The sequence below is a fragment of the Mastomys coucha genome, unplaced genomic scaffold (genome assembly GCF_008632895.1).
Source record: "Mastomys coucha isolate ucsf_1 unplaced genomic scaffold, UCSF_Mcou_1 pScaffold2, whole genome shotgun sequence".
Classification (NCBI taxonomy): Eukaryota; Metazoa; Chordata; class Mammalia; order Rodentia; family Muridae; genus Mastomys; species Mastomys coucha.
Window position 1 is genome coordinate 17,678,880 of NW_022196902.1, and position 18,707 is coordinate 17,697,586.

An 18,707-nucleotide genomic window follows, 5' to 3' on the forward strand; every position below is an offset into this window, starting at 1 on the left:
GATCCCCAGTGCTCTGTACTGTACCCCACTACTCCTCACTGCTCCTTGATGCTCCTCACTGCTCTTTGCTGTTGCCCACTGCTCCTCACCACCCTCTACTGTCTCTCACTGCTCCCACTGTCCCTTAGGGTTCCTAACTCTTCCTTGATGCTATAGTGCTCCCCACTGCTCCTTGCTGCTCCCCACTGTCCCTCAGGGCTCCTCACTGTTCCTTGACGCTCTGTAGTGCCCCCCACTGCTCTTCACTGCCCCCCCCACTGCTCCTTGCTGTTCCCTACTGCCCCTCACACTTCCTCACTGTCCCTTGTGGTACTCCCTACTGCTCTTCAGTGCTCCCTACTGCTCTGCAGTGCTCCCTACTGCTCCCCACTGCTCCAGGTTCTAGAAGCAGTTGGTTCTAGTTTTTATTTCTTCTCCTTACTCCTCTGTTATTCCCATGGAGGTATGAGCAGAGCTGACTGATGTCCTAACCTTGCAGGCCAAAATTCCAGCTCCACTGATGGCTTTCCCATGTCCCAGAGCACCCTCCCTGAAGACGGCAACCTCTTCAAAGATCTCAGTCATATAGGATTCCCATAAGTCACCCAGCCTGAAAGTTACTGTAGGTTTACTTCAGTCTTGACTTTACACTCATTTTTACTTCAAAGTCTATTTCACTAATTTCCTACATTAAATTCAGTGTAGTTCTGTTTTCTTTGCTATGCCATAACTAATATCTGCTATTTTTGTATTTCCTCCTCACACAATTGTGTAACTATTGGTGATTACAACAGTACAGAAACCTTTACAAAGGTAAAAACATACAAAGTTAAAGCAGCTACAACTGCATTATGTCAGGAACAAACTTTCTCATTAAATAATCTATGATAACCTTTTAATATCAAACTTCATGTAGTTGTACATATATAACTAAGTTCTATGAAAAGTCTGTAGTTCTAATTTTCCATTAGAGATTAAGTAGGTTGTATATGTGCAGTGGATATATATTTTCATCCCAGTGAATTCTTGGCTTAGATTTAATATGACAATTTAAAAAGTACAGTAGAATAAATCTAAAGTTTCAAAACAACTCCAATTTTAAAGGCAGTCACACAGCAGGCAGCACGTGTTGGCTTGCTCTAACTAGGACTTGCTGGTCTCAGGGAGGTCAATAACCAACATTTATAACAGAACATAGGGTAGACAATGGTGTGCCTAAACAATCGCCCAAATGTATCTCTTTACACTCTGAATGTTAAAGCAAGATTGCTGATCCTAAAGGTATTAATTTGAACACCACTCAGTAGTCACTATAAATTAATTAATTTAAAAGCACACATTGTTATAAAAAGTTTTGGTCTTCTACTTAAAGTTTAGTGACAAAACAGTTTAGAAATTTTGCCTTCTACCATACAGAGAAGACAGAGGGAAAGAATGCAGGGAGAGAGAACTGGAATCGATGAAGTGGGGCGGGGCATCTCTGGGATGAGCTAGAAACTAGGACAACGAAAACTCCCATGAATCTATGAGGTGACTAACTAAGATGCTTAGCAATGGAGGATATGGAACCTGAAACATCTATCTCCTGTAACCAGAAAAGACTTCCAATGGAGGGGCTGGGACACCAACACAGCCACAAAACCTTAGACCCACAATTTCTCCTGCCAACAAGATCTGCAGGGATAAAGATGGAACAGAAATCAAAAAAATGGCCAACCAATGATTGGCCCAACTTGAGACCCATGCCATGAGGGAGAGTCAACCTCTAACACCAAGCATTACTGTCATCTGAGATCCAGCCACTGATGGAAACAGATGCAGAGACCCACACCCAAACATTAGGCAGAGCTTGGAGAATCCTATGGAAGAGGGGGAGAAAGGATTGACGAAGCCAGAGGGGTCAAGGACATCACAAGAAAACCTACAGAATCAACTAACTTGGGCCTGTGTAGGGTCACAGAGACTAAATAGAGAGCATGCATGGGATAGACCTAGGCCCTCAACAAATATGTACAGTTGTGCAGCTTGGTCTTCATGTGGGACTCCTAACAGCAGGAGCAGGAGCTGTACTGGCCATTGCCTGCCTTTGAATCCCTTTCCCCTACCGGGGCTGCCTTGTCTAGCCACACTAGGAGAAAATGCACCTAGTCCTACTGCAACTTGGTATGTCAAGGTGGGTCGATATCCATGGGAGGCCGCCCTTTTTCTGAGCCTTTTCTGAGGAGAAAGAGAAGTCAGGATGATGGTGAGGAGGGGAGGTGAGAGAAGGAAGGACTAGAAGATCGCAGAAGTGAGGTGAGAGGGAGAGTCTGGGAGGAGAGGAGAGAAGGGAAGCTACAATCCAGATATAAAGTAAATAAATAAATTAATAAAATAATATGAAAAAAACTACCACACAACATATTATATGTTATTAATACAAAATCTACTTGGGTGACTCTATTAATAATAGTCTATTTGCATATTTTTATTGTTTAACAGATCACTTACTATAAACAAATTAGAATGCTTCTGGACTTAATGTATCATTACCATTTGGCTTTTTCTTTTACATTTATATGTCTGAGGTCTCTCTCTCTCTTTCTCTTCTTCTTTCTCTCTGTTGCTACACTCTGTGTGTGTGTGTGTGTGTGTGTGAACATGACACAGCATGCATGTGGATGTCAGAGGATGACTTGTAGGGATTAAGTTTCACCTTCTACCACACAGGATCAAATCGAGTCGCTCGACTCAGCAGTGAGTACCGGCACTGACTGAGCCATCTCTGAAGCCAACCACTTCACTATAAGGCCCATCACTTAACAACTTGCTACAACATTGGCTGGTCATCTAAAAGAACCATAAAGAACACGTTTCCTTCCAGATTTCTGACCTCCCACATAGTCTAAAACAACTAATTCTCCTCTCATCCCAGCTCATGGTTGGAATCCTTCAGCCTCCTAGGGTGCGTCTGAAGTCTCCTCCCCATCATGACCTCCTTTAGGACATGTTACAGTTTGACAGAGCTTTAAGTAAGGTCTGACTACAATAAAGTTAGACATGAAGTATCAGATCAGCAAATCATACATTTGCCAGTTTATATGAAATCATAAATTATATCATTCTAAAGCCCCCACACACCGACTTTATAGCTAATTTTGGCTGTACATTTAAAATGTTGGAAGTGTGACTTTTTTATTTTTGCCCTGACATATGTTAGATATCCAATTGAAGTTTGATGCCATTCACATGGCAGATGCCAACAACAGTTCTGACCACAATTAGCATGGGGTGGATGCTATGGGGCAGGCGGGCAAGCATGAGCCACTCTGCTCCCTGGAGCCCTCCTTCCCTCGCCAGCAGCACCAGGGAATGCCATCTCTTCAGGGGAAGAGAGAACCTTATTTCCTTCTACCCCAAGCATCTTGCTTATACATCATTTCTTTCCTGGTACTACATTTTTTTCTATACATACATCTTTTGTTTATAAATATCCTTAACTAAATTAGTAAGTTGGGGAAACAGTATTTGGAAATAAGAAATTATAAATTTCAAATATCTTCTATATGACTTACCATAAAATGAGCATTCGCAGCCCAGTTAGCACAACATTTAAATGTAAGCTACACTTCCTGTTTCAGGTTTTCTCTATGACTGCTTACCAACTGAAAGATTTATTTCAGTAGTTCTAAGCTCTATTAATTTTAAACTTGGACATTATGAATGTTCATCACAGGGCACTTAATTTCCTAAAAGGTGTATTGCAGGAGCAAACATGTTTGCTCATATCAGATTGTAAACATCTGGTGATAGAAGCTTAGCTCAAATGCCTGTCATAGTGGCAATTAACCTTCTCTTACTGGACTTTTCTGACTTGGTTCTATAACCTTTCTGGCATGGGAAGGGTATGGAATCATGGAAAAGGTGTTGCATTGTGGGAAAGGCATTGCATCATGGAAAGCTAGTGGCACCATGGAAGGGCAGGGCATCATGGGTGTGGCATCACCTTCAAGTTGGCTTGTACTACTGAGAGGACAATAAACCTTAGAATCCAACAGACTTCTGCTTTGAAAACTCAAGTAAATTTTAAAAGAGATCTCCAACAACAACAGCGATGCATTGCTCATTCCTGTGTCCTCTCAGTCTCTGGTCAGAGCTTTCTAGATGGGGAGAGCACTGATCATTCCTGTGTCCTCTCAGTCTCTGGTCAGAGCTTTCTAGATGGGGAGAGCTCAGCAGTGTTGGCAGAAGTAAAACAAAACTTTCCTCTACACATCTTTCACAAAAGGCCAGACCTCACTGCAACCAAACACAGCATGAAGGCTTCTAAGAAGTCAGCGACTTGTCATTTCTCACTGGGGCTAGTGTATTTCTACCAGAATATACACTGGAGTTTGGCACATAATAAACTCATTAAGTATAGGTTCTCTGTAACAATAAGAATGTGTTAATGTATAATCACAGCTATAGTTTAAATCAGTTTGGCAGAACCAGAGATCTATACCTACTATATACATGGAAAGTCCCACAGAATAATGTCCAAAGTCTATGGCTGCAGGTGATAAAAGTACAACCCAAATACACTTAAGCAAAGAAAGGGCAAGTATGTATTGCTTTATGGACTGGAGAAGTTCTTAGATGTGGCTTAGGTGATAAAGTAGCCTCTCTCCCTCCCCTGCCTCTTCTATTAACTGTGCTGTCTTCATTTGTAGAATGGCCTGTTGGACCTTAAGACTAATGTGTGAACCATACAGTTCTCGAAGGGCAGGAAGCAAGATATTATGATAGACAGGACCTCAAGAAAACAGGTAGAGAATTCTCAAAAAAAAAAAAAAAAGACACTCTATTGAACTGAAATTCTAAGTCCTAATTCCCCCTGTATGGTAGAATAAAAATAAAACCATCGCTTTGCCAAACTAAGACTACGTTGCAACTAACATAATCTTTATTTATTGTAGAAAAGTCATATTTACCTAGTATATTAAAGAAAAGTGGCTAGCAAGCAGGCACATTATAAATATTAGGTAAATCTTGATTAAAATTTAATTTTCATGATGGGTAGATACTATTTAAGATTGGGATACAAAGTATAAAAATTAAACAGTAAATACCAAAACCAAAATTACAAACTGGGTCACTATGTCTCCAAACACCTCCACTGTCTGCAATATGACACTTGGAAGCTTTTTTCAGTCTCTTTGCTATGGGTAAAATGGACAAAATTAAACAGATGTATGGGAAATTGTTTATCACACATCTTTAAAATATTTTACAAGATTTAAACTAACACCTGAAATTCTTCTGAGGATATTAGGTCACAGCATACTGCTGGAGAACAGGATATGTCATATAAATTTTGCTTTTATTTCCTCAGATGATAGAATGAGACAAGAGGCATACCTAAATTCTGCAAATGCACTAGTCAGAAATACCCAGAGCATCTCCTTCTCTGTTCTCTACCCAGAGCATCTCCTTCTCTGTTCTCTACCCCTAGGCCTAGACCTGGATACCCAGAGCATCTCCTTCTCTGTTCTCCACCCCAGGCCTAGACCTGGAAGCATCCTGCCTCTTCACAATCTAATCTTCCAAGCAGACTGATTCAATTTGGCTTCTCTTGGTTCTGATTGCAATGTTCTGCTTGGCCTCATATTAATTTTGGCAATCTGTTCCAATCTTCTGGCTCCTTCTCTTTCTATGGCTCATTCTGTCTTCACCTGTGTCTAGCTTGTTCTTTCTGCAAACTCCACCCTCTCTCTCCCTCCCTCCTTTCCTTTCCCCTTCCCTCCCTCTCTCTCTCTGCTCTTAAGTTACCTCTCTTTCCTATGAAAGTTGGGCGTATCCTAGCTTTAACTCATTCTGCCAGATCTTTCTCTGATTCATCATTTTCTCTGCCCCTCAATTAGATGTCACTTTCAAACACAGTTGCTCCTTTCTACAAACTAACCTTCCCTTCATTGTTAGGGATTAAAGCTGCATACTAAGGACATGTCTGTATTCCAGCCAGGTCATGCTGTAATCTCAGAATCTAACCAGATTTACGCCTACAAAGCCTTTGGATGTGATCCCTTGGATTAAAACTCCTCTACAATATCAGAAACCCAACTCTGTTTTGTCTTATGCCCAGGAAAGAGGATATAGTGTGTGGCTCACAGCAGCTGATGGCTGCCCCAAGGACTGGATATAACCCTACAACCAAGGTACTCCCACAGAAAAAGATCCAGCATTTCCCTCGATGTTCAATGTTCAAAAGTTCAAAAGGAAACACAATGCTCACCACAGCCTGTAACTAACAGAGTCAGGGAGGTGAAACATCAACAGTAACTATTAGAGTTTGCTCTAATGTTTCCATTTTAAAAACAAACCTCTGGGGTGTACATCACTTAGCAATGGGAAAATCTAATCAGTATTAACTATGGCTAAATGGTTTACATTGTTTAACATGACTGAGGACACCATTACATTGCCCAAAGATATCTTATGCACAGTACAGTCTTGAATTACACGATATGCTGCTCTCTCTGCTCAGAAGGGTAAACAGAGACTGAGCAGCCTGGGATCCAGGCCTTCTGCCAACTTCGGCCCAATACCCCAGAGGACTATAACTGAGAAATTCCCCACTTCTCCGCCTGCCAACAACTTCCCCTCGGAAATAGGGCAGCCGGGAGCATATATCTAATAATTGATCTTCATAAATACTTTGAAAATAACCCTGGCACAGTACCAGGCAGATGGTAGGCATCCAAAAAGTTAAGCCAAAGTGGAGGTAGGGACAGGAAAGAGAAGGCAGCAGAGACAGGATTTCTCTGTGTAGACCTGGCTGTTCTGGAACTTACTCTGTAAACCAGGCTGGCCTCGAACTCAGAGATCAGCCTGTTTCTGCCTCCAGAGATCAAACGTGTGCACCACCATGCCTAGCTTGGAAGAAAGATTTTTAAAAGCAATCTTTGCTTGATTCTTGTAGCTTCTAGCCTTTCGTCACTAAGAGGCAAATTGCGGGGAGCGGGGGAGAATCATAATACTTTTTAGAAAGATTTCTATATTTTTGTGTCTGTGTGAATGTATGCCACATGTGTTTTTGCCCGTAAAGGCTAAAGAGGGCACTGGAGTCACTGGAGCTTGGGTCCTAGGATTTAAACTCTGATTCTCTAAAAAGAGCTAGTGCTTTTAGTTGCTGAGCCATCTCTCCAGCCTTATAGGAGTTTTTGATTGGTTAAAGAACTACTATCTTATTATGTGTGTGTATTGGGAATTTAGGGGGTATTTTTTTTATTGTTGTTATACATAGATTTATTTTTAACTGTATGTAAGATGGTTGGGTATGTGCACACGAGTTCAGTGCCTTCAAAGGTTAGAGTTATTAGATTTTCCAGGAGCTGAAGTTACAGGCAGTTAGAAGCTACCCAATGTTGAGACAGGAAACCAAACTGAGGTCTTCAGTAAGAACGTATATGCCTGTACATGAACTCACAGAGACTGCAGCAGCATGCACAGGGACTGTACCAGTTCTAAAGCTGAGAGAAGTAGACACATGCTCCCACACTGTCCCCAAAAGCTATCTCCAACTGATAACCACTTGCAAATTAAAAATTCATTTTCTCAAGAGAGTCTCACTGGGAAAACAAACCACTCTTAAGGGTAGGCCCCATGCACAGAGGTAGATGGCCATCACAACATGAACTGCATGGCATCCTCAGCCCTTTGTCTCACAGTGCTGTTTGTATCTGGGCATTTCCTTTAGCCTTACAGGTCCTCTTCTGTATATATGGCTCCCAGTTTTATGCTCTAATAGGATTCCTGTGTGTGTGAATGAGTGTGTCTCTGCATCTGTTTGTGTTCCTTATGCTTTTTCTTCTGTTTGCTTTGTCTTATTCCAAAATGTTTGTTTTTGTTTTGTTTTATTATTATTCCTTAGATGCCGGTTTGATTTTGAGTAAGAGACAGGAAGGGTATGGATCCAGATGGGAGGAAAAGTGAAGAGGAAGCAATGGGAGCTCGGGGAAGGGAATCCACAATAGCATAGTGTATGAAAAAAAGATCTATTTTCAATAAAAATAAAGAACAGTATGTGCCCTTAAACCTTAAGCCATCTCTGCAGCCACACCCCATCCACATTAGTTTTCAACCTTAGTCATAGCAAACGCTGCATGCTCACAGCCTAACAGGAAAGCAGCTAACCCTCGCACTGACACCCACTCACAACATGGCTCCAGTGGGGACACCATGTGCAGAGCCTGCTGCAGTTACAGGAATACACATGCTCTTAACTTCAGATAGTGGACATCCACATGAGGAGACAGAGCACACACATGAAACACAACCACGAAGCCCGCGTGTGTAGAGTAGAGAACAGAAGAGCAGAGTCACAGAATGCCAGAACTGAGCTGTCAACATGTGGCTTCGATGCCCAGTGCCCCTGTAACATCCCTACCAAGGATGTCATCCTATGCATGCACACTTGCAGTGTACAAAACAACCTGCCTCAAGAAGCAGTTCATACCTTCCGTGAACACTCCCTGTTCTTTTTACACAGAGTGCTTCAGAACACAAAAGTGTGTATTGGGAAAACAACAAGAAGAATGGTGACGAATTAGTTATAGAAGTGTCTACTTGCCAAATTTCCACTGAGGTTTCCTTAATAAAGTACTAAATGTTGCTCAGTACACCTTTTGCCTTGACACTTTTATTTATGGACATTCCTTCCAGACTACTAAAAACTAGGTAATCCAAAGAGGAAAAAGTCTAGGAAAAAATTCAAAAAGAGCTATGTTGATAAACAGCTACAGCACTTGTTATTGCTATGACATCTGCTATGATGCCAGCAATATTCTATGTAGAATATAAAAATCTCATTTTCTACAGATTATCAACTATTTTCAATATTCTACTTACTTTAGTCCAACATTTAAAAAATACAGAACTTGGGGGGGGGGGCTCAAGCACTGGGATTCAAGTAAAAATGGCTTCTTCCATTTGTTAACTGATACCCAAACCACAACGAGTTCTGCTACATTCCAGGTATGCACAGTTCATTTTCAGCATGAACTTGGGCCCTTTACAATTGGTTGATAAGAGAATCATTCTGTTTGCTATTAACAGATTAACATGGTAGCACTAATGAATCAATTAAATCAGAGGCCACCAGCACCACCACCAAAGGGCCAAAGCAGGGTAAGCCAGCAGGAGCGGAGGGTCCACTTGTGTCTTACCACTTGGCCCACTGGATCTATCCTTGCTGAATCTCTGTAGGACTGCAGAAGATGGAGTTTCCAACTCACCTGTGTTTTGAGAATGATACCCACAAATGTAAGTTTTCACCAACATCCCATTGGATTCTCTCTGATTTGAGCCACCCTCTGGAAGAGCAGTGCAGAGCCATGACCCTTTGTGACAGAATTAGGAGGCTGGGTCATGGACATGAGCACTCTTGTGCTCTGCCCCAGCAGATACACAAAGAGCAGGTGATTTGAAGCAGGCTAACAAGGCTACTAAGTATATGGGAACCCTACAAGAAACCACGTCTGCATCTTTGGGTGTTACTGTACAATCCAGTGTCTGGAGCAAAATGATTCTGGACTCTGTCACATGTCTTTTGTGGATTTTTTTTAACACATTACCAATATAACTTTAAGACTGGATATATCCAATCACTGCTGACTTATGCTCTTCTTGAGGCACACCAGGCAATGAAATCTCTGCCACCGTTTTAACACCCACCCCTAACTGGGTAAGTCCTATTAGGCAAGCATTATCGGCAGCTTGGACTGCAACAGGAATGTATGTGTGCATGGGGTGTGTAAATGGGGCTGGGGGGAGGGATGAAGTCATAATAAAACCAGAGATAGGAGAAAGAATGGTGTGGAAGGAATGTGCAAAGCCAGGGGTTGGCTGGCATTCATGTGGAGAGGGAGCAGGGTGTGAATGCATGGATGTTGTACTCCTGGGCTAGATGATTCCTTCAGACACAGCATGCCATTTTCCTTTTCCTTTAGGAAAGTTAAATTTTAAGAAAGAGAACCCAAAAAGCAGTATAGAGAACTTCCCATAAACTAAAATTAGAAGCACTGTGTCTAGAAATACAAGACTTCACTCTGCAGCAGTCCCAGATGACAAAGGCTAAGCACAAGACCCTCACTGCACTGCATGGGAACTTGACTTCTGTCTGCAGAGCCAGGAAGGCGGCTCACAGACAAGGGCAGAAAGCAAAGCCATGCAGGAAAGCCCACACAGAGGAACAGGAGGCAGAGACAGGGTCCCTGCATCTGTCTACGCCAAGGCTTTTCAGATAGGGAAGGCCTTCAGAAAGTCAATCTATGCGCCCAGACCTCCAGAACAAGAGAGAAGTCATTCTGACACATCCAGAAAGTGCCCAACTGCCTGGTGAACGATTATGTTCCATCTTAGAAAGTGGCTGGTGTGTCTCAGGTTATAAGAGCAGGTTTGTCACGATGCACAGTATCACTTTCATAAGTAAGATTTAGAGACATTTATTGACTCTTGTTAAGAGTTGAATGTTCCAAAGTCTGTCAATGTTTATCCCAAAGCCCTACCAGAAGATTTCTTAAGAAAACTGACTGGACTCCCAAGTGAGTAATGGGCATACAATATCCACTGAATTCTTAAACTTGCTTTGCTCAGTTTCCTGAGGCATGAGCATCAGGAAACAAAAACCAGATGGGGATCTTGGAGTATCTGAGCTAGATATGAAATTCTGTGAACCCACTTAAGTGAGAATCACACACTGGTGTGACAGATATATGACTGCAAATTCAGAGGTATGACGGGAAAGATTTCATCTGAAGGGAAGTAAAAATTCCCTATTTCGGAGTAAGGAGCATAAGACAGCTCGTTCACACTAATTCTGAAGCCAGCAGCCTACACAGGAGCTAAAACGTTAAGTGAATGCATGCAAGCTCCAGAGGGGAGTCTTGAGATGCACACACCTGCTCTTGAACTCTTTATGATCCAGACAGGGATGCAGAATCTGCCCGATATTTGCTCAAAAATATCACACAATGTTTGGAGTATTTTTCACCGAGATTTTGCTGAGAGGCAAAGCGGCAACACTCATTTGGTGTGGCTTTCTGGTTATACCTGAAGCCGCCCGCAAGAACAAAGCGGAGGACTCGGACACGTGAAAGTATCTGCAAACACCCAGTCAGGCTCATTTCGGAACCAACAGCACAGCACCCCTGCATGCAATGACTGAGTGTGGCTCCCAAAGCTCAGCTCGCCAGTGTCAGCTCCGAGGGAAGGGGCTCTGGCTTGTACAATGGATGAACCGAATGCAATGATTTAAAGAAACTCAAAACTAAACTCTGGGCTAGATAGTACCGTGAATATCAGCAGAGGACAATCAGAAACGAGTTTCTGGTGTCAACCTACCACCGACTTTCACACCTGCATTAGATACACAGTTGAGAATCACAGCTCCGTTGCTTCCTGCTGATTCCCAGAGGGGGAAGCCCAAAGCTAACCCTAAGGCAACCTCTACAGTATAGGCAAACACCACGGCTTCCACGCCTTACTTACAGATTTTGCCCTCCTCTCTGGCGAAGGGGAAGCAGCAAAGCTGGCCCATGGCCCCGGCGTTCCTGGCGGGCACCCCACCTGGAGGCTGCGGTTTCGGCTACACCGGTCTGCTTGGCCGCCGCCTGCAGCCGAGCTCAGCGCAGCAGCACCGCTGAGAGAAAGGGAAGGGAGCTCACAGCCTCGCGAAAAGGCTCCTCCTCCTGGCCCTCCAGTTCCAGCGACTACTCCAGGACGCACTGGCGAGGGAAGTGGCCATATGCTCACCCAAATCTCCCAGCACCCGAGCCCTGGACGGCCCGAGATGAGGACCACGTGTGGAAGCCAGGGTGTCAGCATGTGTCTTTAAGAAGGTAAAGGAGAAAACCTGAGTCTTTACCCACACAGACCAATGCAGCAATTACACATGGAAATTCAAACCAGGATAAAAAAAAAGAAAAGAAAAAGGCCATAGTCTCTCTCTGTTATTTAAAGAGGAAGAGCTGCCCAAGATACTTTTGTGTGTCGCCTTGTGTACAGAGAACACGGCACAGCCGAACGCTATAAAGTCCACCCTTCCAATAAATTCTACTTGTCTCAAGTGCCATTAAATGCCCAACAAACTGTAAGACAATAGAAATGGGGTGGGGGAGGCTGGAATCAACTGTTACCTGCACTTTACACATATCTTCCATAAGTTCCGGATCTTTTTTAAAATACTCCCTCGTTCTCTCATTAGTCAACATGATGACATTTGAAATTGTAGCATCCAACATCTTAGTGGCATAGAAAATAACCACGAATCTAGACATACTGCTGAGAACTAGATCAAGGATAAGGGATCATTCCGACAGAAGCCACAAGGTGACTGCCAAATTCAAGGGCAGCAAAACTACTCATTTCAAGACTCATGATATCATCTGAGATTCATGAGAACATAATGGGCTTCCTGGAGTTGTTTAAAAGCTGTGGTCTGATTCGGGGTGTGGCCATGTGTGTTGACACTATAGGAACAAAAGCCTGCTTAGTGCCAGGGGCTCCATTCAGCTTCTTCCTTCTCGCCCATATGACCTAGTGAGCCCCACACATCAATCAATCTGCCAGTCGCTGCAGGGAGAGGGAAACAAAATGAAAAATTCCCAGTGGATTTGAACATAGCACACAAACCTTTGTAGCCACACAGACCAGGAGAGTATCTAGTGTAGGATAATAAATTCATTAATCTTACAAATTCTAGGTATTGTGCTAAAAACAAAAAGCTGGCCTGCAGTAGAATATAATTTCAATAGCCTTCTCATACAGAATTTTAACAGTACTGGTGATTGGCTTTAGGGATACTAGCCGAGCACTGTACCACTAACTTGCATCTCTACTGCACCCCTCTCCTTTGAAAGGAGAAACGGGAGACTATTAGATAGGTAGGTCTTGAACTCTCTCTGCAGTCCAGGTGAGTTAAACTAGTAATCCTCCTGCTGCAGCCACTCTAGTAGCTGGGACTGGAGGTCTGAACCACTAGACTAGGCCAGAATTTTGATACTTTTCAGTTTTATACACATCTTGATAACTTTTAGAGTATATCAAGTGATATAAGCTATTTCTATGGCTCATGGGGTACATTAATATATACCTCAAGTATTTCTAATTTGCAAGATTAGAAATATTGTAAAGGTCTATGCAATAAAAGCATACATTTGACTAAGTGAAATTCCCAGGTCTCTGTACATAATTAAAACTAATATTTGAAACATTACATATCCTTAAGTGGATTTCCCTTTTGGGAGTATTTTAAACAAAAATATAATGCTTAGTTTGTCTGTATTTTAAGGGAGCATTCTGTTGATTATATAATGAACACTGCAGTTTTTTAAGTCATATTTCACTGTCAGAAACAGTTTGTTAGTTCGCAGCCTATTGGCCTATTTAAAGTATTCCACTGGTTCCTTTCAGGTTCTTCAATACATGAGGCAAAACTTTAAACTAAGAAATAAGATTTTTGTGTGTAATTGTAAAATATTCTTTAAAGTAATAATATATAGGAACCTCTTTATTTTAATTTTATTTATTTGTATTTTATGTATGAGTGCTCTGCATGTGTACCTGCAGGCCATTAGAGGCCACCAGATCCCATTACAGATGGTTATGAACCACCACGTTGTTGCTGGGAATTGAACTCAGGACCTCTGGAAGAGCAACCGGTGCTCTTAACCACTCAGTTATCTCTTCAGCCCCTGAACCTCTCAAGGTTTTGCTTGAGTAAGTAAGCAAATAATGCTGAGTTCTAAGAATATGAGCTCACAGCCTCATATTGCACAGCAAGCACTTTAACAACTGACTCATCTTCATCACCCCAGACCTGATATGACCTTTAGAATCATAAAACTGTAAGTCTGAATTCAAGATCTGTTGGGTGTTTACAACCACGAAAGATTAACCCTGTCAGAGTCTGAGTTCTTCACTGATAATTCATTTTCAAGTTCTAAAATGTCACTGCAAAGTAGAAAGTACAGGGGGGTAAGGGAGAAGGCAACAGGATGCCTAGACAGGCCTCAGAATGCCTAGACAGGCCTCAGAATGCCTAGACAGACCTCAGAATGCCTAGACAGGCCTCAGAATGCCTAGACAGGCCTCAGAATGCCTAGATGCACCTCAGAATGCCTAGACAGACCTCAGAATGCCTAGACAGACCTCAGAATACCTAGACAGGCCTCAGAATGCCTACATGCACCTCAGAGTTTGTAGCACCAGCTAGCAACCTCGCCCACTCCTCTGACAGTGTTCTGCCCTGCCAGTGTGCCAGATTGAGCCCTATCTCCAAACACAAGCCCCTTAACTCAAAAAATAGTATCCAGTGTGGGACAGCCTCATGGTGAATGCTACCAAGTCAACTTTGTTAAATACCCCCACTGCTGCTGCTTCCAAAAACCTGTGAGTTTCCAGTTGTGAGTAAACATCTGAAAATGTGTCCATAGCTAAGGACCAGTATTTGTAAGAATATTCTAAAAAGGGCTATATGAGCTTACAGACTGCTCCATAAACACCTGAGGGAGCTAAGCTAACTGGTTATGGTGGCCCAGGTCTAAGATTCAAAGGCTTCAAAGGCTGAGACAAGAGGACCTAGAATTTAAGGAAGCCTGGGCATCATAGGTGGATGCCATCTCAACAAACAAAAAGCTAAACTGGTAAAAGAAACAGTGAGTAAACCACAAACAAAAATGATAGAAAACCACGGAGTAACTTATACGTGTTTAAAAATCTAACACTTGCTGGTACTGCTTGCATGCCAGGCACTTGCGATACTCGGGAGAATATTTTACTTACCTATTTGATCCTTACAACAGCTGTGGGAAGTACAAGCTAGCCCAAAATCTTCAACTTAAGCTCAGAAAAGTAAGGTGAGGAAAAGTTGGAGTGGGGCATGAAACCAATTTGTCTGTCTCTTAGCCAAAATGTATGAAATTACACTGTATGTACAGAAATGAATTTTATCCAGTTTTCATGGCAGTACACTTTAAATCTTGACTCTGTTCCCTGTGTTCCATCACCACAGGCTTTATTAACATGCTAGCATGATATGCCCACATTTTAACACAGAGGGCCTACAGACAGATCCCTTAGGAGATGATGCTTAGAGACACGACCTCCCACTCATGGAGAGAGGACTCAGTCAGGAGCAAGTGAGTTCCAGAACACGCCCCACAGCAGCTGCCCTGCAGGCGAAACAACAGCCTCTGCCACTCACGAGCCACGCCAAGGGTTCTGCGCTCTAGGAAGGACTGGCACACTTACTCTAGCAATATATGGAGGTGCACTACGACCAGAAGAGTTTTCAAAGATTAACATCATACTGAGGAGGCTGAGGACCAGCCTGGGACACACAGTGAGTAATCTTAAAATTAAAACTGAGAGAGTTCGACCCCAGTGAGGAGGCGTATTTGGCACATACAGCTTGAGAGTGTTGGTATAAAAGCGAACCTTAACCTTTTCTACTTGCTTTACTTGGGAACCTGGCTGCAGGCAAATGGTACTTAGGGCACTGTAGATCTCTGCTAGGATTTTGGGTTATTTTCTTATAATGGTCAAAAATGGCAGGAGTAAAACCAATACTATAAGGGTGGCAACTGCCTACGTACATGTCATTTAAAGTACTGGGTCCAGTTATTGTCTCTGATAAATAAGGCCTAACTATGATGCAACTACTCTCTGCATCATAGTTGGCCTTCTTTTCTATTTGTGACTAATTATATATTTATGCACACACACACACACACACACACACACACACACACACACACGGACTTCAGAGCACTTTTGAGGAAAAATCCTACTCAAAATAAAGAGACTATCTTTCTGTTCTGACTCTGAAGCCAGAATTGACAATGAATACCTGCACACTCTGCACTTAGCACCGAGGCCAAGGGACCACCAGTTCTAGGCCAGTCTGGGCTACAGAGGGAGAGACCCTGTTTCATAAAACCATCTGATTAATTACTTACTACGACTATAAAGGAAACTGTTAAGAGAAAACTGCCACAGTTTCAATGGAACATAAGCTAAGGCCCTTGATGAGCTAGAGGGAGGGCTCAGTCAGCAAAGTATTTGCAGTGCAGTGCAAACATGACAATCTGAGTTCAAATCCCCAGTGTTATGTAAAAGCTGGAGAAGGTACTGTGTGCCACAAGGCAGAGAAAAGGATGTACTTTGGGCTCACTGCCAGTCACTCTGGTCAAATTGGTAAGCTCTAGATTCAGTTGGAGACCTGGCCTCAAAAGATGGAGGATAACAAACACCCTATCTGGACCTCTGGTCTATACACACACAAACACATACACACAACGCACACACATATACACACAAACATACACACAATGCACACACACATACAACACACAAACACATACAACCACACACACACAAACACATACACACCACACACACACAAACACATACAAACCACACACACACACACACACACACACACACACACCTATGCACCTTCACACATATGTACACATGATATATATGAACATGCATACATACACATAAATGCTTAATATTTATTGAAATAAAAATCACAAACACTAAGATCTCAAAAGACAAATTATTGTGCCTTGAGGTGATAGGGTAATCATATCCAACACTTTATGTTTTTTTAGAGACAGGGTCACTAGACAAAGCTGGCCTCAACTAGCTACAGAGATTCTGAGCTTTAGATCCTCCTGCCTCTGGCTCCTAAGTGCCGGTCCATGGGTATGTGCCCCCACTCCTGGTTTATATGGTGCTGGAAATGAAACAGGAGGTTTTTCTGGGAAAGTATCCTTCCAACTGAGCTACATCCAAAGCCTGATTCCTCTATGTTCATGGAAAAACCCAAATTCACAATAAGTACTTGTCTGTTGCCCAGACCCAGAAGATGCACAACTGCATGTTTGGAGTCATTCTGTTGCTAAAACAGAAGGTTCTGCCACTACAGCCACAGTACTGAGCTGCAAACACTGCCCTTATCTCGTCTGTCTGTAAGGGGAAGGAAAGGCTATACTGTACGCCCTTCAGGAGTTTCTGTCCATCTGTCTCTTTAGATCTGACTCTGAAGTGTGTGACTCCTCACTGGCTCGTCACTCCTACTGTGTCAGATCCCAGCAGACTTCCTGCTTCTCTTTGCAGTACTTTCTTTTTTCTTGTAAGTTAAAAGTTATAGAAATGTGTGGTTGTAAATTGTCACTCTCTGTGTAATTTTAGCATGTAATGGGGAAGAGATTTTTTTCCTATAAAGCATACGGAAGAAAAATATACCATGCCATCCAAAGCATATGTGAGTTAAGGGAAGGATGGGGGAGATACATAGAAAACTAAGGATATAAAATAAGTCGCTATTTGGTTTTGTTCTATGGTTTTGAAAGAAGTCTCACTCTGTAGTGCAGGGTAGCCACAATTCACAGCAATCCTGCCTTAGCCTCCCAAGTGATGGGACTGTAGATATGAGCCTCCCTAGTCAGCTCGCTCTTTACCAATTAATCCACAACAGGTATCCAAAAATCTCAGCTAATTCTGCTTGGTGCCAGTTCTCAAATGCCTCCTCATGGTTACTATCAGTCTGTTCTTTTATGCAAATGCTGCCCGGCTTTAAACAGCACGTGTAGCCACAGTCCTTTCCTGTGTTGAGAAATAAATTACATGGGAAAACTCACCTCCCTGCTCGGAGGACAGAGAGCACAGGGCAGAAGAAAGCTGACACTGACAGGGTCTGACACTCAGCATCTCCAGCCTGCCACACAGCTGGTTATCACACTGAGCATGTGCTAATACAAGAGGCACAGGGCTCTACGGGTAAAGGGAACTTTGAAACTGAAAAGTTCAACCCATCAGAACAGATGAGAACACAAGGTCCAAAAGAGGGTAAGCTCTCTATTTTCAACCATAGACCCAGAAGAGCAAGAAAAGCCAGCATTGCGAAGGGATGATTCCTGCCTAGCAGTGACTGAAAGACCAAGCTCCATCACCTACAGACAATGTTCAGCCATGCTTTCTATAGTCTGTCCTTTTGGGGTATTAACAACACAATAGCAAAAATTGACACGAGTTACTTATTCAAGGGTAAGCTAAGTGTTTGGATGTTAAAAGCTTCTTTGAAAACAAAGGAAAAGCATGAAGTATACTGTAGGCTAGTGTTTATATCATTAGACAAGGCCCAGGAAGCAGTATTCTTGCGTGGCTCCCATTGAGTTCATCACAGTCACTGCCACCTTACATTGTAATTGAGTGTTTACCTGACTTCCCACTACAAAGGCAACTTGAGAGGTTCCTTTGGGCCCATCTTTGATGGTCAATACACAGCATAGTGTCTGGCACTTAACAGGTTCAAAATTATCTGCTTAATAAACTGAATGACACATTGTAGCAATCCAAACTAGACTGAAGATGTTCTAAAGGAAAGGAGAAGCCTTTCTATACACAATAGTTAACAATGTTTCATCTGCCTCCAGGGAGCTGTGAATGAATCACTAATGCAGGCAGAATGAAGGAACCCTGAAAGCTTGACAGCTAAAGCCCTTTGCTCGCTACTGTTGTGCCTCATGCCATTCCTGAACTAAGGATGATGATACAAGAAAACAGAATGGGTATGGATGGTTGTGAGACACCATGTGGCTGCTGGGATTTGAACTCGGGACCTTCAGAAGAGCAGTCGGTGCTCTTGACCGCTGAGCCATCTCTCCAGCCCCTCAATGCCATTTCTTTTTTTTTTTTTT

The 18,707-nt window shown here is 42.7% G+C and overlaps 1 protein-coding gene and 1 long non-coding RNA gene across 10 annotated transcripts in view; one reads left to right on the forward strand and one right to left on the reverse strand.

Moving 5' to 3' along the window:
- The window catches only part of Akap7 (A-kinase anchoring protein 7), a 140,984-nt gene that overhangs the window by 29,043 nt on the left and 93,234 nt on the right, over positions 1-18,707 (reverse strand). The window contains exons 1-2 of one of the 9 annotated variants that reach the window (XM_031380620.1): positions 12,135-12,386; positions 11,488-11,638 (exon numbers count right to left, since the gene is read on the reverse strand). The exons of 7 other annotated variants lie outside the window; for them this stretch is intronic. In XM_031380620.1, coding sequence (XP_031236480.1) covers positions 11,488-11,536 — 49 coding nt within the window. In that variant the 5' untranslated portion in view covers positions 11,537-11,638; positions 12,135-12,386. Of the gene's footprint in view, positions 1-11,487; positions 11,828-12,134; positions 12,387-18,707 lie in introns of those variants that run through there. One more of the 9 variants, XM_031380619.1, reaches the window with a different exon arrangement.
- The window catches only part of LOC116097852, a 33,348-nt gene continuing 28,804 nt past the window's right edge, over positions 14,164-18,707 (forward strand). Inside the window, exons 1-2 of the long non-coding RNA XR_004121582.1 lie at positions 14,164-14,388; positions 15,011-15,340. This is a non-coding gene — a long non-coding RNA (uncharacterized LOC116097852). The remainder of the gene's footprint in view (positions 14,389-15,010; positions 15,341-18,707) is intronic.